General features: G+C 32.6%; 3 protein-coding genes across 6 annotated transcripts; 2 read left to right on the plus strand and 1 right to left on the minus strand.

Moving 5' to 3' along the window:
• The first annotated feature begins 2293 nt into the window (after positions 1 to 2293).
• On the plus strand, positions 2294 to 4371 carry LOC107928808 (40S ribosomal protein S29). Its single transcript, XM_016860085.2, has 3 exons — positions 2294 to 2582; positions 3366 to 3465; positions 4183 to 4371. Exons 1-3 carry the CDS (start codon positions 2521 to 2523, stop codon positions 4189 to 4191), a joined length of 171 nt encoding a protein of 56 aa, XP_016715574.1. The 5' UTR covers positions 2294 to 2520; the 3' UTR covers positions 4192 to 4371.
• A 1415-nt stretch (positions 4372 to 5786) lies between these two features.
• LOC107928957 (zinc finger protein-like 1) lies at positions 5787 to 10987 on the plus strand. The gene is made up of 10 exons (XM_016860274.2): positions 5787 to 5856; positions 5996 to 6086; positions 6746 to 6826; positions 7284 to 7404; positions 7527 to 7621; positions 8138 to 8209; positions 9002 to 9241; positions 9356 to 9464; positions 9654 to 9840; positions 10603 to 10987. Exons 2-10 carry the CDS (start codon positions 6063 to 6065, stop codon positions 10697 to 10699), a joined length of 1026 nt encoding a protein of 341 aa, XP_016715763.2. The 5' UTR covers positions 5787 to 5856; positions 5996 to 6062; the 3' UTR covers positions 10700 to 10987.
• On the minus strand, positions 10987 to 18812 carry LOC107928919 (vacuolar-sorting receptor 3). 4 transcript variants are annotated; one of them, XM_016860214.2, is made up of 13 exons: positions 18255 to 18810; positions 15863 to 16555; positions 15642 to 15730; positions 15470 to 15539; positions 15314 to 15397; positions 14886 to 14962; positions 14730 to 14811; positions 14054 to 14136; positions 13892 to 13958; positions 13373 to 13501; positions 13167 to 13276; positions 12652 to 12794; positions 10987 to 12281 (listed from the first exon to the last, which is right to left on the minus strand). In XM_016860214.2, the coding sequence occupies exons 1-12, from the start codon at positions 18559 to 18561 to the stop codon at positions 12696 to 12698; spliced, it is 1890 nt and encodes a 629-aa protein (XP_016715703.2). In that variant the 5' UTR covers positions 18562 to 18810; the 3' UTR covers positions 10987 to 12281; positions 12652 to 12695. The 4 variants fall into 4 exon arrangements, with proteins under 4 accessions (XP_016715703.2, XP_016715702.2, XP_016715701.2 ...); XM_016860213.2 differs by lacking the exon at positions 10987 to 12281 and adding an exon at positions 12380 to 12443; XM_016860212.2 differs by lacking the exon at positions 10987 to 12281 and having other exon boundaries at positions 12380 to 12794; positions 18255 to 18812.
• Positions 18813 to 19251: the final 439 nt, after the last annotated feature.

Raw genomic sequence — 19251 nt, forward strand, 5'->3', positions numbered from 1 at the left:
AATTTAAAAAAATAAAAATGCATAATATTCTAAAATATATAAATATAAATTTTTAAAAATTGAATTATATGAAAATTGAAAATTTTTAAAGAATTAGATAAAAATTAAAAAAATTTAAAAATAAAAATATATAAATATGAATTTAAAAATCAAAATATTATATAAAAAATTGAAATTTTTTCATAAATTTTACTTTTTTTCAAAAACTCTAAATTCTAAAAATTAAAAAAGAAATATAGATATATTTTGAAAAAAAAACTCTAAAGTTTTTGAAAAAAAAGTATGAAAACTTTTCAATTTTTATATAATATTTTCATTTTTAAATTTATATATTTTAAAATTTTCAGTTTTTATATAATATTTTATTTTTATATAATTTTAAAAAAATCAATTTTTATTAAATATTTTATATAACTTTATCTTTATATATCTTATAATTTTTTATTTTAATTTTTTTGAAATTATTTATATATTGTATATTATTTTTATAGATTTTAAACAATATATTATATATGATATTAAGGGTCTGTTTGATTGAAGGAATTGATTTTCCGGAAAATCATTTCCAACTTTTCCAGCATTTGATTGGCGGAAAACATTTTCCATTTGGAAAATGAACTCCAAAACAAGGGAAAATGGGTTACATTTTAGGGAAAATGTCTTACCCTTTCAATTTTCGTAAGACATTTTCCGTGCTCTCCTCTCTATCGCCTCCTTCATTCCTTCCTTCATTTCCGGTAGAAAATTGCTTCTGTTTTTCGATTTTCCAGTAACTTGTTTTTTTAATTATTCAATACTTGTTTTTTTAACACAATTACAAATAATTTATTTGATATTAATTTTTTTCAATTTATAACGATTAATATTGTAGCTTAATAATTGAGTATTATTATAAATAAATCATTGCAATATATGTAAAAATAATTTAAAATATAAAAATTTATTAATATATATCAATATATGTAAAAACAATTTTTTCGAAAAATATTTTCAGGAAATCTGCCAAACAGCCGAAAATATTTTACACAGATTCAATCAAACACCAGAAAATATTTTCCAGTAAATCATTTTACAGAAAAGTAAAACATTTTCCCGAAATCATTTTACGGAAAATATTTTACTGGCAATCAAACAGACCCTAAAAAACAAAATAAAAGGGTGATATGGCATGTTCTAATAATGTCACATGAACGATCAAAATTTATCAAGCCAATCAATGGTGGGTCAATGTTTTTATTTTAAATAAATATAAAACCATGTGGCAACTTTTTTTTTCAACATGATTACCAAAAAATATAGCTGAACCAGGTAACGAAATGTTAGTTTAAGTATTAATTTAAAACAATAAAAATTTAGGTACTAAAATGGGAAAATATGTATAATTTGAGGGTCAAATTTAGCATTAAACCTTAGTTTTATGGGAAAAAAAAGGGTAAACTCAAAAGTAGTCACTTTTGTTTACCTCAGATTACATTTTAGTCACTTATGTTTGAAATTTAACGTTTTAGTCACTTACGTTATCGTTTTGTTATGAAGTGGTCACTCTACCGTTAAACTCCGTTACCCCATAATGACAGTCCTACATGGCAGTCCAAATGAGTTTTAAACGCCAACTTGAATGTCCAGTTGCTAGAATGAAAATAAGTTTTTAATTAAATAAATTTAATTTGGATTGTCACGTACGACATCTAAGTTAGCATTTAAAATCCATTCGGACTGCCACACAGGACTGCCATTAGGGAGGTAACGGAACTTAACGGTAGAATGACTACTTCGTAACAAAATAATAACGCAAGTAACTAAAACGTAACATTTCAAACATAAGTGATTAAAATATAATCTGAGACAAAAAAAGTGACTATTTTTTGTAGTTTACCCCAAAAAAAAACCCTTAAGTTAATGCACATTGCTACTCTTATTTTTATTTATTTATGGGGAAAATATACATTATTAGTATCTGAACTTGGCTTTGAAGTTTAAATTGGTACTTAAGTGTTTTTACTAATTAGGTACCTAAACTTAGCCTCAAGGTTCAAATTGACACCTGACTTTTTTATCCAATTAGATACCTAAGCTTGGCTTTTTTGTTCAAATTAGTACTTGAACTTGGCTTCATAGTTCAAATTTGTTCAAATAAGTCATTAACTGTAAGTACTAAATTGAACAAAGAAACTAAGTTCAAGTACCAAATTAAACCAAACCGATTTCAGGTACCAGTTGAAGCATTGAAACCAAATCCTACATTAATTAGCAAATTTATATTATAACTTAATCTGTCAATTGAGTATAGTTCAATGCAGGAGCAAAAAGATTTGGAGCATATTTAAAGTAGAAAGAACTAAATCTAAAATTCGGTAAAAGTACGTGTGCTAACAGCATATTTTGACCCAAAAAATTATACATTTGACCCCGCCATATAAATACTCTAATTTCCCCAGTGGACCAAATCCACTGTCGAAATCTAGGGTTTTAAATTTTGCCTTCTTTCAGAGCTTCCATTGACGAGCAGCTAAATCAACAATGGGTCACTCTAACGTATGGAACTCTCACCCGAAAACCTACGGCCCTGGATCTCGCGCCTGGTAATTGTTTCCTTCTCTATAATTCTTATTTAGTTTCGAGAAATTGCCTTTATTATTATTAAACCTTTTTAAGTCTTAATTAATCTTTGTGCAAAATGTTAATCTTTTAGCATATAAATGCGTAGAAAAATGCAAACGGAAGTTCGGTTTGTTGAAAATTTTTAGTGCCTGCATCGTACGAATTAGAATGTTAATTGTTTGCCTCTTAAGAGATTTAACAATGTTACTTGGATTTGAGTGTGAAGGAATGTGTATGAGATGGATATGGTTAGATTTTCAAATTTTTTCCATGTATTTGGATGATTTTAACAAAAACTGAGTAGTTGGAGCTAGGGGTGTAAATGAGATATTGGTGTTCACAAGCTATTCGATTTCAACTAAAAAACTCGAATTTGATTTGGTAAATATCGAGCTAAGCTTGAGCTATTAATCAAGCTGAATTTGAAAGCTCGAGCTTGAATACAAACGAGCTTAATTGAGCTTGATCTTGAGTACAAAAAATAATAAACAAGCTTGAGCTGAGTATGGGTCTCAAATTTTGAGTTGAGCTCGAGCTTGCCACTATTTAGATTTGGCTTGGCTTGATTACACCCTTAGTCGAAGCAGCATATGTTTTAATGACATCAAATTTGCTTAAATTTGGAGTACCATGAATTGTTTTAGTGTAGGATGTAGAAGTATTCTGCAATGATCCATTGTAAAATTGGGTTTTATGTCTTTGTATGATCTTTTGGTTTACGACGACTTAGAATTTTGTTTTTCTTTGTTTTTTTGTTTATATAGCCGTGTGTGCGGCAACCCCCATGCCATTATTAGGAAGTATGGGCTCATGTGTTGCAGACAGTGCTTCCGTAGCAATGCCAAGGAAATCGGATTCATCAAGGTAAATAAAACTAATATTGTTGCCAGTTACTCTTTTGATCACTTTAGTTAAGTGCATACAACATGTTCTAGGCGTTAGAACTCTTATATTACTTGTAGTGCTAAGCCAAAAAGAAGTGCTAACTTAAGTGAAGAAAGGCACGATATGGAATTGTTTTTATGTGTGTCTATGTATGTGTGTATATAGAATAATCTTAAGTATATAACCATGATAATGAGCTTGCAAAGTGGTCCAAATTTTTCCAAACATCCAAAATATTTATTTTATTTTTTGCTAGCCAAGATGCATGATTTCCTTACGGTCCCATGTTTATTGTTGGATAATTTAGAAAACTTCAAGCAGACGGGTTATTTGTGCATCTATCGTCTTAGAAAAAAAAAAGGGGTGTTCAAGGGAAACTAGGTGTGTGCCTAATTGAATGCATCTTGCCCGAAAGGGTTTAAGGCACTTTTGTTGTTTGATGTTAAGCTGCAACGGCTTAAGAACACTTCTTGTCTGCTCCGATTGTCTTAGAAAAAAGGGTGTTCAATGGCAACTCGGTGTGTGCATAATCGAATGCCTCTTGCCCAAAAGGGTCTAAGGCGCTTTTGTTGTTTGATGTTAAGCCGCAATGGCTTGCTAACACTGCTCCAATGGTCAATGTTATCTTGATGTTATATGTTTTTCGGGCAAGTAATTTCTTAACTTCCTGTTGTTTCATGTTTTTAAATCTTGCAGTACCGCTGAAGAATTTATATGGTCTGAATTAGGAAGGACTTTGTTTAAGCACGAATCATTGGTGTGGAGTTTTCTAATTTATCGGTACTAGAAGAAACGTTTTGGTTTTTGGTTAATTTAGTATGAACTTGAACTAAAAATACTTTCTCCTTTCTCAATCAAGTAATCATATTGTTAACTTTCTTTGCAGTGTGATGGTCCTGTTAATTTTTTGGCATTTCATGTTATTTTATTTTGGGTTAAAATAAGCTACAAGTCCCTGTACTCTTCACAAATTTAGAATCTAGGCACTGTATTTTTATTTTCGAGAATCTAATACCTTTACTTTTTAGATTTGTAAATTCAGGTGTACCAGAATTTTGAAATTTGAAAAGGGTTAAATTCCTAAAAGTAAATATATAGGGACCAAATTTTAAATTTATGAAGAGTACAAGGATTTATGGGATATTTTAACCTTTATTCTGATGTTAGACCTGTTAATTTTGGTTCGAAATTAGAAAACTTGAGTTGATCATCTTAAATTAGATCCAATTTTGATTTGATTGTTAAAAGTCAGCAATGAATGAACAAAATTTGAGATGACTGGACTCTTAATTTTAGAAATGAAAACAATAGAATTAAATATTTAAAGGAGTTGAAATGTAGAGATGAACAGAAATCTAATGGACATTGTATCTTATGTTAATTCCAATTATTTTCATAAAATATTTCCATTTTTTTAAGCTTTGCTTGCAATAATCACAAATCTGTTTTTCTGTTTTATCTTTTTCTTAATGAATCTGAAGTTTGTTACATTTTCTTCGAAAAATTAAGAGAGAAAATTTCATTAATTTATATATTTTTTAATTTAATTCTTGAATTTTTTTTGTCCACATTAATTCTAAATTCTTAATCTGATTTTTGAATTTAGATTTGATTAAGATATAATAACAGGAGATTCGAGATTATGTTATGTTATTTTATTATCTTTTTACAAAAAAAAGTTGTAAAAAGCTTTTCAAAAATAACCTACTATCTCGTAATCTCAATGAAAAAAAGATTCAGTTAGAATAATTTAAAATTCATTGATAAATAATATTTAGTTTTTGAAGTTGAAAACTTTTTACTTTAGTCCTCAATTTTTTTTCCACATTAATCTTGAAATTTGGTTATTTTTTCAAATTGGTCTCGACTGATTTTAGACTATAACAAGATATGATAATGCGACATTCTAAGATTGTTTCATATCATTATTAATTTAAAAAATATATTTTTTATATATTATTTATTTTTTAGATTTTATTAATATTTTTTAATTTTTAAGATGATGAACTGTCACAATCTTAAAGTACTATGTAATCACATATTAACGAAATCCAGATTCATGGATCAGATTGGGAAAGCTTTCAAGTTCCGGTTTTAATATGGACAAAATATTTCAGTGACCAAGTTGGAAAAAATTGGCAAGATTAGGGACTAGTTACTTTATCCCTAAAATTTAGGATCGATTTTAAATTTAAGCAATAGTCTAGGGACTTTTAGCAGAATTAACCTTATATATATATATTAATTTGATGTTAGATATTATTTCTTACCCGTGAAGTCGGCCTAAAAAATGTTTATAACAGAGAAAAAAATAAGGCTCGTCGATGAAAAATAATTTTGTTCCAAAAGCTTAAATATTGCTTTTTCAGTGTATGAAATTAAATTTGCTATATTCATCTCAATTCAGATCTTTCTCTTCTTTTTCTTTTTAATTTTTTTCCTTTTTAATCGTGAGCTCTCCTTAAACCCTAGCTAATTTTTCACCTCAATCCATTTCTAAAATCCGTAGCTTTGTACGGTAACGGAATCGAATTTATCAAGGTGATCGATCCCGTGCTTGATCGCTTCTCTATGCAATGGTGGTCTGCAAATGCCGCAAGGTATTAGTTATTTTTATCAATTTTTTGAATTTTTTTTATCATATGATGAATTTTTTGTTAGTGTTAGCGTTGTAGATTTAGATTTCTTCGTGGTGAATTTTTTAATTTTTATTTTTGAGAAATATGTGTTGCAATTTATGATTCATCGGTGGAGGTTTTAGATCTATAAAAAGTTTGTTATCGTCTTAAAAGAATTTAGCTGTTTTCAGATCATCGTTGTCTTAATTTTGGACCTTATTAATTGGAAATGCGAATTTGAAATGAACGAATCTAATAGAGATTTTAGATTTCAAGTGGAATGTTGCTTGTTATGTTATGAATTCACTTCATTTTTGTAGAATATGTGTTGCGATGTGTAATTTATTGCTCAAGTTTTAGATCTATCCCAAAAAATAATCATCTTAGGACGTTTTCAGATCTTTGTTTCTTAATTTTGGATTTTATTAATTGGAAAATGTGAATTTGATTACTTAAATGAATGAATCGAACAGAGCGGGGACATTGACCTTGATATTTGGAGTGCTAGAGTGACTTGTTATGCTGTGAATTTACTAGTGTGTATTGCGTAGGATAAATTTGAGATTATGTTATCTTGTTGGGGTCAAAGCTTTGCAAATATCTCATCGTGTAAACATCTATTCCTCCTTTTGGTGTTGTAGGCAACAAAGTTATATTGTTTTGTGCACAAGGTTCCAGTTTGTGGAGAATGCATCTGTTTTCCTGAGCATCAAATATGTGTGGTAAGTTTTTAACATTCAGTTTATTTGCATTCAAAACAGTATTTCCAAGCACTTTTATTGATTAAAATGGACTGGTTATGCTTCAGTGAATACACGAAAATAATAATCCTATTTATACCTAAAAAGTTGGTGTTGGCAGTGGTTTATTGTGGCGGCCTTTGTAGAGTTAGAACTCTTGTAAAAACTATTTTAGGGTCATGGATTGATTACAACCTTTTTTCTATTATATTTCTTGGGATATGTTGGATACTGTAATAGTTTACTTTACGATAACCTTTATGTGCAATTTACTAAATAATATGCAACATCATGAAAATTGCTTTTTTATGATGTTAGTACGCCAATTTCTGCCATGTATATATTAGCTTGACAGTGTTACAAACCATTTTTAAGTGGAGATGTTGTATAGATGCTGTTTTGGGGATTATAATGTACTTTTCTTTCCATTTTGATCTAGATTCGTACCTACTCGGAATGGGTAATAGATGGAGAGTATAACTGGCCTCCCAAGTGTTGCAAATGCCAAGCTGTGCTTGAGGAGGGTGCTGGCTCTGAAACTACTCGGTTGGGTTGCTTACGTATGTGTTTATGCTGATTAGATACTGCCTCAGCTTTTTCTTTTTATTTTATTTGATCTGTTTACAGGCTGCATGTTTGACTTTTGCTGTGTAAATCTTATCATATATATTTGCTTCTTTAGATGTTATACACACAAATTGCTTGATTTCACATATCAAAAGCTTTCCTCCGCACACTGCACCTGCTGGCTATACATGTCCTTCATGTTCTACAACTGTAAGTTTTCTAATCATCATGAATCAGCTATCTCACAGTAACATCCTTCTCTTAACTATTTTTTCAATTGATAAATTTGCGCTTGTGAAATTGTTTGTGACGCTATTCTTGAACCTTGATGGATAAGAGATGGCCATGATAAAAACTAATGTGATCCTGCTGCTTCTTTTGGAGCTAGTCAGTGTAGTTAGTCGATGAAAACTCCTTTGCTGATTACCATTTTTCTGATGTTTTCCTCTAACTTCATTCAATTGAAACTTTTCTATGGGCTTAGTGGAAGCAGAGGGTAGAAATTAATAACTGGAACAGAATTTAAATGAGATTCTCTCCTGTGTGAGAACAATTCCTTTGATCTATTACTTAAGGTATAAGAATCTGTAGAAGTTTCTTGTGGCATTCCTCAATTTGTATATTTATATGCATGGATTATAGCAGTTATGTGCAATGGTCTTGGTTAAAACTTCTGCCAGTAGTGGTTCTTTGGCTTGCCTCATTTAGCAGTGCTTTCTTGCCCAGATATGGCCTCCCAAGAATGTAAAAGATTCAGCATCTCGTCTTCATTCACTGCTGAAGGAGGCTATCATGCAGGTGAGTTCATTCTAGATTTCAGTTGTTTTATAAATCCACTCATTCTAAATGTGAACTTTAGATATCTTTTTCTTTTTCTCAATATTTCTCTTACCAATCTTTTCTTTTGCTTTTTGTTGAGTACATCCTTTGCTTCTTTATCATATTGCCCATTGGTGCCTCGAAGTCATTCTTGCCACTTGCTAGTTGTCAGTTGTTATGCTTTTCACGATGTGGTGGTCAAGCTTGATTTTGGCCTTTCAGTGGGTGACGTGAATGTTTTGGCATTTAATTGTTACTGTGGTAAAGGTTTCCAAAATGGATGCCGTAAATTCTGCTAAGAAAATTTTCCTGTCAAATGTATTGATCAGCAGAACCAACTGCTTCCAATGAAAAATAAAGTAAAATGTAGGCCATGGAAGTTTATAGCCAAACCTCTTCTTTCCCTGTCCAGTGAAAGCATTGAACTATGAGATAGATCCCGAAACCTCATTTCCAAAGTTATTTCAAAATTATAAAACTCAAAACGCAGCCACCAGAATGTTGAAGATCCCCTCCTCATGTGGGGTGGCCACTCAAATCTTTTCATGCTTCGAAATGCCGAACTTATAGATTACCCTCTGAAATTAACATCTAAATATTATCTTTAAGAAGTGCTCAAAAGAAAAAGTGGTTTGGATTGATTTTAGATTTAGCATGCTCTGTCTCAGATCTTTTTTGTATTCTTTAGGCTGAAATGAATATAATTCTGAGTCGATCAACTTCCGTATCTGCTTATGTATGTTTCAAATGACTTAAGTTGCTAATGTGTAGACTGGCATGGAGAAGAATTTGTTCGGGAATCATCCTCCACCTGCATTTGCTTCAGATCCACTGGTAAACGTGAACTCTACTGGACAAAGGGATCGGGATGGGAATTCATTGCCCTCTGTGGCAATAGATGAAGGATACTCAACTGTTGCAGGACCTTCTAAACTTTCGGTGACTGAAATAATGGAGATAGATGGTCCTAGTTCAGCTGAGAATTACATTAAAGCTTCTAGTCCTGTTGCTGTAAGTTTTATTCTTGTAGATTGTTGGTTTCCCTGCTTGTATGTGTCATTTTCCGTATGTTAAATTTTTGTTTCCTTATCTTGGATGTTTGTTCTATGTTGCTACACAACCCAGCCTGTGGCTACAACTCGAAAGAGTACAGTTCATGCTGATCGACAAAATTCAGAAATCTCATATTATGCAGATGATGAAGACGGAAATCGTAAAAAGTATTCTAGGAGGGGTAAGTTAAAAAAGCCTTTGTTCATGAAGCCATTCTGCTCTGTAGTTGACTAGAATTTCCATTTTTCTCTGGCTATGACCTATTTTCATTTCAGATCTTTTTGGATAACTAGGATATATCATGATCTATTATATGCTCCGATCTCAAATTCATGATTCATTTTATCGTTTGTATAATTTGTTGTTGTAGGTCCACTTCGTCATAAGTTTCTCAGAGCATTGATTCCCTTCTGGTCAAGTGCATTACCGACTCTACCGGTGACTGCACCTCCGCGTAAAGATGCATCAAATGCGGATGATGTCCCTGAAGGTCGGTTGAAGCATCAAAGGTCATCACGGATGGATCCACGAAAAATCCTACTTTTCATGGCAATCATGTAAGTTAGCACTTATACATACATATATACAGATATGGATAACTGCCAATGCTAACCACTAGCTTACATATGCATGCACTTGCCTGTTTCTGATTAGTATGCATAGATATTTGTGCTTATGACAAACCAACTAATACGGAAAGATTGAAATAAGGGAGAAAAGATCTTTAGAAATATATGTAAGTAGATTCGGTATTCGAATCTTTTGCTTGGTACGAGATTGGTTTTTTCTGCAATTGCTTTTACCTGACTGCTAACTCATATAATTTTGCTCATCCTATCTCATATCAAGAATCATAGACCTAGGATGTCTTTGTACTGCTTATATCGGTTAATATATCTGTATGTCACGAATCTGGGTTTTATCCGTTCTTTTACCTGACTGCTAACTCTAATAATTTTGCTCGTCCCGTCTCGTATCAAGAATCATAGACCACGGATGTCTTTGTACTGCTTATATCGGTTAATATACCTGTATGTCACAATCTGGGTTTGATGTGTTTCTTTTACCTAACTGCTAACTCGTATAATTTTGCTCATGCCATCTCGTATCAAGAATCATAGACTGTGGATGTCTTTGTACTGCTCATATCAGTTAATATACCTGTATGTCACGAATCTTGGTTTTATGTTTCTTTTACCTAACTGCTAACTCATATCATTTTGCTCGTCCCGTTTCGTATTGAGAATCATAGACTGCAGATGCCTTTGTACTGCATATATCTGTTATTCAAAAAATGAACCGTCTATTGTGTTATGCAGGGCTTGCATGGCGACCATGGGTATTCTGTATTACAGAATTGCGCAAAGAGCTCTGGGCGAGGGACTCATCGATGATGAGCCGATAGTAACTAATTAAAGTTTCAACTGCTATAAAACCTGCCTTGTCTGCTCTGACCTTAGCTTCGACAGCAGCGGTTGGGCGGATAAATTCTGAGGTACTTACTATCCATCAGTCCCATCTTTTTAAAATATTTCCTATTTGGTGTTAATACAAAGAAAAATTGTCAATTCAATGAAGTTAAAAATGAATGTTTACATAGCTTTTCTTGGCCCTTTTTTGAGCTTTTTTTCTTCTTCTATGTTTTGTTGGTATTGGAGTTTAAATGAATGACGTTGTAAAGAGGTACCTAAATGCTTTTTACAATATTCAAGGTTTTTTTTTTTTGATTCAAATTATTTTAAAAGCCAACAACAAAATTCTTATATGATGTTGATATATAATAGGGGTATAATGAATATGATATGATACTTGTTAATAGTTCTAATATATTTAATTATTTATATTTTTACTAGCGTAAATTACATTAGTAGTCATTCAATTATATATAATATTATTTGGTTACTCAATTTTTTTAGATTTTTGGGTGTTTGGTAGTCGGCTAGTGGCAAAAAAGGACAATTGAATTGATGGGTAATTATTTTGTAATTTTTTTTATAGTTGGGTGACAAGAAAATTATTAAGTGATATTTTGTAACTTTTTAGAGTTGAGATCGAAAAAAGAAAAAATGCTATAGTTGGTTGATCAGTTTAGTTTACCTTTTAAACTATCAACGAAGTTATATCGCCTGTTCACCGGGGTTCAAACTCAGTTGAGAAATAAAAAAATCGTGTTTTTTATAGAGTTATACTATTTTTATATGAAGTTTAAAAAACTCGCACGGGATGAGATTTAAACTTTTAATGAGTAATTTTGCCCTATATATTTTCATGCAATTGAGATTGAAATTGTAAATTTGGACGCTCATGGATTTATATCTTTTTCCAATTTAATTAGAAACTTTTTACCAACGGTCTATATATCTTTTAATATTTACTGCGTAAACGATTAACTTAACAAATGTGAAATTAAATAATGATATTATACTTTTATGAACTAAGCATATCATAACAAATGAAAGCCAAAATTAAGTTTTTTTTTTCCTGCTATCTTCTTTAATGCAAGACCGATTCGAATTTGACTTGATTATTCTGAATATAAGCTAATTTTAATTTAATTATAAAAAATAGTAAAAATATCAAGCCTAAAATATTAAAACTCAAGTCAATTTGAACTATAATATACCATGAACTAAACAAGTAACTCAAATTAGACTCAACCCGAAAATTTTTGCTAGCAAACCTAAGTGTAATGAACTTTAAACAACCTGATCATAAAAATAATCTATTCAAATGACTCGATTACAGAAATGATATATATATAATCCAATTGACCTGATTCCTGCTGATCTAACTGGTTTGCTACTCTGACTGTTGAATTGATCCGAATTAAAATTTATTAAAATTTCCAAAACGTAAAACATAGTAATTTGTTTAGCCGGTTCAATATCATTCTCTAGACGGATACCCTGCCGATTCTCGATCCAGCTGGTCCGGTTCAAATTTCCTTGCTTGACTTATCCAATTGCTATAATCAATATATATTCCTTTTTTTTTTAATCTGCATCAACATTACACCATAAAAGAAGCCTTTTTTTTCCTTCTCATTTTGGAGTTAAAAAGTAGGAAAAGAAATACAGTAAAAAAACCCAAATGAAATAGACAGAATTGCCATTTAAATTATGGAGCAAAACCCAAAAACAAGCTTCTGAGGATTTAGAATCTGTAAAGAAAAAAAGAAGAAGCTACAGTCAGATCCTTAAGATCTGCCCCTGATCTCAACCTTTTCGGCATGAATACGGTGTTTACGCGAACAGATAGTCGACTTCTATTCTGGACTCTTTTTTTTTTGTCCGATACATTTTTTCTAATCGAAATAACATCCATGCTCAAAAAATCTAACTAAAGGCATAACAAGAACCATATCAAACCTGAATGATCTGAACTCCGTGAAAATATTGGAGTTTTTCGTTCTTCATGCACGATCATTGCTTACATAGTTTGGAACTTCTCCTTGACTATCCAGAGGCATGTATTGTGCCATTATAGCTCTGATTTCGGAATCCATGTATGACTGCATATGTAATAAATCAAGTGAATATTAGGGAAAATGGCCCATATATACTTGAAATACAAATAATACATATAATATAGAAGAAAATCCAAACGGATAGTTCAAGTTTGGCTCGCTGTAAAACCCTCAAGTCCGGGCACTTTGATTGAAACCCATGTACGCTTAAAATATAAATAATATATATACACACGTAATATAGAAGGAAATCCGAATCGATTGTTCAGGTTTGGCTTGCCGATCAAAACCGTCAAGACCAGGCATTTCGATAGAAACCCAAGACTTTCAGTAAGAAAAGTCGCTTTCTTAACCAACCAATATGCAGTCCAAACTGCATATTGCAGCCTTATCTTATAATGTAATGCAACAACTTACCCTTAATCGATATTTGTAAACAAGATAAGCACCACCACCAGCCATTGCCAAGCCGATCAAAATGACCGACATGGCAGCCCATGCTGATCGTACTTCAGTACCGCTCTTACCTGAGATAGAACATGGAATCGATATAAAAACATTAATCATAAGTCATATATTCTGAAGAAAATATGTTGTAGCAAATTGAAGATCCTCCAACTCACTTATGCAGGTATCATGGTCCCTGATATACAAAAGATCTCCATTGCAAGTGCACTCGTAGCTTCCCCAAGTATTTTTGCAGCTACATTCAGGGCACTGGCAGGCTCTCTTCTCCTTGCATTCATCAATATCTGCATGATGGATAAGGCAGAAACATATAATTTAATATAACATTCCTATAATACTTGGTTGAAAATGTTGGATATGAGCCATATGAGTACACATTCTCTACGCATATCCAGAAATGTAGGATCCTTAAAGGGTCATATCCCCAAACTCATATTCAAAAATGTGTAAGGCAAGTGCTGGGTATGGATACTTCAAGAAAAATGAAAAGTCCAAACAACATAGGAACATTCAACAAACTCAAGTTTCATGCAAGTTTCTTCATTTTAAGAAAGAAGTAGGTGATGTCAATGTGTCCCGTAGCGGATAGATCCCAATTCAATCTAGTTTGAGATCCTAATCACAGCATGAAACACACACGTGTGTTTGTGTGTATTCATTCATTCAAAACTCACCTTCACAACTTTTGACACCGTCACCTTTAAACCCTGGAGGACACTGGCATTTAACATCTCCGTTATCCTGTTCAGAGCATTGATCAGAACATAAACTTACTTTCACAAGGAAGAATAAACAAAAAATGGAGGAGCTTGTAAAAAATAAAGATAGCAGCTTACCAAACAAGCAGAGTATGCACGCCCATTCTGTGACTCATGCCAACAACCTCCATTATTGATCTTGCACCTTCCAGGCCCACCAGCTGAATGGCAAGAGTAATAGAATGAGCGAACATACAAATCTATGTTACTCAGACATATTCAAAATTTTTCAAGATGTAAACGTATTTTGAGAGCCCTTGGATGATCATATCCCAATATGAATGTTTTGAAATATATATGACAGGGTTACAAAGTCCTTTCTCAAGAAGAAAGTTTTAGTGCCCTTATCAAACATATGCAAAACATAATAGCCAATGAGGGGCTTCAAATCAAGACATAAGGCAAAAAAACAAATCAAACTTTTCTCACAATGCGGGATTGCTAAATGCTACGTTAATCGAACTCAGGTATAAGTATCGAACAAATATGTGTCCAAAATGGGTATGTTTAATTTTTCTAAGTTTTTCAATATATTTGGAGGGACCTTAGATGGCCATAGCCCTATACCCATGTCCAAATATGTGTTGGACACGGATGTTAGATAGGCTACATGAATCCTATAATGCCATGCATCCTATTACACCCATATCATAAGACATGAATCACAAATGAACATTGAATCTGTAACTTCATATTTTAAACATTGACTTTGAAATAAACACTTAATCCGTGCAAATAAAATCTTGATTCTCACGTTCACAGTGACTGTATCCATCTCCTTTGAATTGCACGCCATCAACCAAGGGACATTCACAAACTCTTCCTCGAAATGTATCCTAAGAAGCAAATCAATATATTCAAATAAGCTCGTGGACAAGAGAACCTCTATCAAATATGTTTTGATTCATACCCTGCAGGCTGTGAGATTTGCTGCTTTATCTTGCCAACAACCACCATTATTTTCCAAGCATTCATTCGTCTCCACATCTGCGAAAAAAGTAACTGCTATCACTAGTGTTTCAAATAACAACTGGACGGTAAGTTGAAACACTACACTGGATTTCTAAAAGCCTAGCTCTCACCTATGTTACTTAGTGTGAGAGTTGGATAAGGCCATATGTCTAACATGGATATGTACAAGTTGTTCTTAGTTTTTCCTGTATTCAGAGTGTTTTTGGAGGTCATATCCCCATACTCATATATGAAAACGTGTCAGACATGGGTACTCAAGAGAGGTAAAGAGTCAGCACCCCTAAGTGGAACCAGACTAAAATACTTCTCTTGCAAGAAAAAAAAAACACTTTTCAGTAGCTTTGAATACTTGACCCCTAAACTCACCGCCACTCAAACAAACAGCTGGTTCAGTAGTCTCCTCGAAGCCGGCACATATGGCCTTCAAAACAGCACCTTTGGCCAGCTTTCCTGCATGCAGATATGTTAAGACACGGAAAGCACCCTAAATTTTATCTGGGAAATACAGGTATAAATACGAACCTCGATATTGGCGATTGTTGACAACAAGTGTAGGCAATATGGTAACATCTCCTCTAGATCCTTTCCCCACCTATGAAAATGTTTCTATTAAATAGCTTTAAAAAGGTCAAAGAAGACAATGAATTGGAAAAAGAGTAGTAAAACATAAAATATCTAAGCCTGAGAGGAATACTTGAGCATCTTGTTCTTCTTTCAGAACGGAATTCTCCATATCAGCATCTGGATCTCCCATACACTTTTCAATCTTTTTAGCATCAAGCCCTGAATGGATGATGACAAAAGAATATCATCAATTTATTACTAGTTTCCAGCAAGATTTTGATTTTTGACTGTGCTATTATTATTAACAGAAATTTTAAGATAAACCAAGGATTCTTCCAATTAACTATTTACCAAGAGATTTGATAACAACATCTGCACATTCCTTGTTATATTTTTTCTCCTTCATGGGGCATCTTATTTGAAAATCAGTCACATAATCCCACCACACCCAGGGCCTATTGGTCTCATTTGCCACTTTGAAAACACAAAGCTGCCTTAAGTTCTCAATAACTACATCTTTCCCTTCATAACCTGAGCTAAAATCTTGTTCAGGATCCGGTGCACAGTATCTTCCGCGGTTGATGCATTGAGATTTGCACTGTCGGCTTAGTGTGAAAGCTTGAGGGCAGTACCAAGTTATATAATGGGGTGTGAACTGCGAATAGCCACCTTTTTCGAGTATCTGAGCAGCACCCTTGAAATCCTTCACAAATGCCATCAGCATATCACATTTAACTCCACATTCATCATTGCTGTTGGTCCATAACTCGTACTCGACACGATCATCAGGGTGTGGAACAGCCTCTCGCCAATCAAGATTAACATTGACCATATCCCCACCACTGATAGCTTTCTTTAGAGTTTCACCAAAAGTTTTCTCGATAAGGGCAGATGGAATTGTTATATTTTCAATGTATTTGGCAGATGAACTGTCCTCTTCAGGATTGTCCATGGTTATTAATGCTTCTTCAATATCATCCGCAACAAGCACTGCAGAAGCACCTGCTTGCTGTACATTCCAAACCTTTAAAGCAAAGAAGCAATCTGGAAAAATAATAAGAAAAAAAGCGCTAAATGCAGTCTCCGCAAATATATTTATCAAAAACTAAAGAAAACTTACATCTAAGACCATAACTCAATCAAGGACAATAAGCAAATTTTACAACCTTAGCAGCAACTGGTGTCCGTATATAGGCAACACTTCAGATTTTTCTCATCTCTTTAACAGTGTAATCACATTATAGTAATGTAACTGAATTATCTAATCCGGAAGTAACTATAAGCCATTACTACCTAATGCTTAGATCAACCAGCATTTTGAACCTTGTTTTTATCACCACACATCTGTTTGAGAACCAACCAAACTCAAATCATACACTCTAAATATATGTTCACTCGGACTCGGGTATGAGTTTCAAATATAGGCACATGTTTGACACGGATATGTTTGTTTTTGTTTTTCATGTATCTGGAGGATCTTTGAAAAGTCATGTGTCCCCATATGCATGTTCAGATATTGAGTCTAAAACGGGTACTTCAAACGGATATCTAGAGGATTATTAACAGCGTAATCACATTGTAGTAATGCAACTGAATTATCTAATCCGGAGGTAACTATAAGCCATTACTACAAAATGCTTAGATCACCATTATTTCGAAACTCATTTTTATTATCATACATCTGTTTAAGAACCAACCAAACTCAAATCATACACTCTAAATCTATGTTCACTTGGACTTGGGTACGAGTTTCAAATAAAGGTATGTGTTTGACACTGATATATTCAATTTTTTTTCATGTACCTAGAGGATCTTTGAAAAGACATATCACCGCACGCATGTTCAGATATTGAGTCTAAAACGGGTACTTCAAGCAAAACTGAGAGTCAGAGAAACTTAGCTCTAAACCACTTTATCCAATCCGGAGAAAACTATAAGCCATTACTACGAAATTCTTAGATAACCAGCATTTTGAAATTCATTTTTATTATCATACATCTATCTTGAGAACCAACCAAACTCAAAGCATACACTCTAAACCTATGTTCACTTGGACTCGGGTATGAGTTTCAAATACAGGCATGTGTTTGAACAGATATATTCAAATTTTTTTCATGTACCTAGAAGGATCTTTGAAAAATCACATCACCGTACACATGTTCGGATATTGAGTCTAAAACTGGTACTTAAAGCAAAACCAAGAATCAGAGAAACTTAGCTCTACTTTTGTAGACACCTCTAAGGCTATATCCCTATGAAAGGAGGGAAATGAAGCTAAAAAAATGGACCTAATTTCAGAAAACAACTAGTAAGATAAAAAGAGAAAAAGACATCCGTCCAAACAACTTAAAGCAAAGCTGAAAACAAGTAAATTAATACATAAATGAATGAATAAATATATAAATAATGATAACGAAATCAAACTGATAAACCTAAATTTATTTAAATGAATTAGAGTTAAAAAATAACAACATAAATCCAAGTAGATGAAAAAACCAAATCAATTAACCCTCAAATCCCAAACTAACAAATAAATTATTGCCCCATAAATAAACCAAATCCAACAAATTGAACTATAAACCTAATATTAAAAATTCCCCAAATTGGAAATACTCAAATTAGCTAAAACAACACAAAAATTCCTCATCAGTCAACCATACAACAAACAAATTATAGCTCAAATAAACAAAATCACAGATTAATTTTTCTTATAAGGCGAAAAATTTGAAAAAAAAAAGGGTACCTCCACGATCGACCAAAACAAAGGTAGGAAGAGAACCAGGCTTGGATTTAAACGAAATCCCAAAGTCATCAAAGCTTTTACAAGCCTTTTGGTTTTCTTTAGGGTAAACCACAACACCAGCCATGCTTCCACCATATTGAGGTATCCCAAAGTTCCCAATCGCACTATCATGGGTTCCTTTAATCTTCTCCGGCGATGTTACCGTCAAGCTGTTCTTTTCCACCACGAATCTCGCGTAACAATTGCTTATCAAAGATAATAACATAAACCCTTGAAGAAGATGATGATGGAATGTTCGTAGCTCCATATCTTTACTTTGGGTTTTTTGTTCTTGGATTTGGATTTGGATTGGATCAGTTTTAAGAACGATACTGATGAAGAAGATGAAGGTCGTGTATGAAAAACATGTAAAATTAAATGGATTTTTTAAAAATAAAAATAGTGAAAATGGCCATTAAATATTAAATCAAAAGTCGAAATCTTTCATCTTTTAAACAAACATTTTTATGATTCTTTTATTTGTTTTAAATGATTTTAGAACACAGCTAGTGAAATTTTGACACGCTACGAATAAAAAATCTTAGTCATTCATAGGTGTGGCTCGTTGTAAGAGTAAATTGCACTAGAGGCTCCTAAACTATGACTTATTTTAAATTGGTCGTTAAAATTTAAAATATTCTAATTACATCCTCAAATTTTCAAGATTATGTTAATTAAGTCCTTATGATACTAAAACCATTAAGTTCACTATTAAGTAAAATATCAAATCTTATGTGACATAATTTAAATTTTAAAAAGTAAAGCATCATTCTACTTAACAGTGAATTTAACAAGTTTAGTAATGGAAGGACTTAATTGACATAACCTTGAAAATTTGGAGATGTAATTAAAATATTTTAAAGTTTAGAGACCCATTAAAAATGAGTCATAGTTTGTGAATCTCTGATGCAATTTACTCTCGTTGTAATTAAGTGCTTGTGGGTTGGGTCTAGAGGTT

This window comes from Gossypium hirsutum, chromosome D01, assembly GCF_007990345.1.
Source record: "Gossypium hirsutum isolate 1008001.06 chromosome D01, Gossypium_hirsutum_v2.1, whole genome shotgun sequence".
In the NCBI taxonomy this organism is placed as follows: domain Eukaryota; kingdom Viridiplantae; phylum Streptophyta; class Magnoliopsida; order Malvales; family Malvaceae; genus Gossypium; species Gossypium hirsutum.

Excerpts from the sequence above, each read along its gene's own strand:
- LOC107928808 (XM_016860085.2), top strand. The coding sequence starts at position 2,521 with ATGGGTCACTCTAACGTATGGAACTCTCACCCGAAAACCTACGGCCCT. Across the intron at positions 2,583-3,365 it reads GGCCCTGGATCTCGCGCCTG|CCGTGTGTGCGGCAACCCCC; the intron begins GTAATTGTTTCC and ends TTGTTTATATAG.
- LOC107928957 (XM_016860274.2), top strand. The coding sequence starts at position 6,063 with ATGGTGGTCTGCAAATGCCGCAAG. Across the intron at positions 8,210-9,001 it reads TGAAGGAGGCTATCATGCAG|ACTGGCATGGAGAAGAATTT; the intron begins GTGAGTTCATTC and ends GCTAATGTGTAG. Across the intron at positions 9,465-9,653 it reads TAAAAAGTATTCTAGGAGGG|GTCCACTTCGTCATAAGTTT; the intron begins GTAAGTTAAAAA and ends TTGTTGTTGTAG.
- LOC107928919 (XM_016860214.2), bottom strand. The coding sequence starts at position 18,561 with ATGGAGCTACGAACATTCCATCATCATCTTCTTCAAGGGTTTATGTTA. Across the intron at positions 15,540-15,641 it reads AAGAAGAACAAGATGCTCAA|GTGGGGAAAGGATCTAGAGG; the intron begins GTATTCCTCTCA and ends ACATTTTCATAG. Across the intron at positions 12,795-13,166 it reads TTTACAAATATCGATTAAGG|TCATACATGGATTCCGAAAT; the intron begins GTAAGTTGTTGC and ends TTACATATGCAG.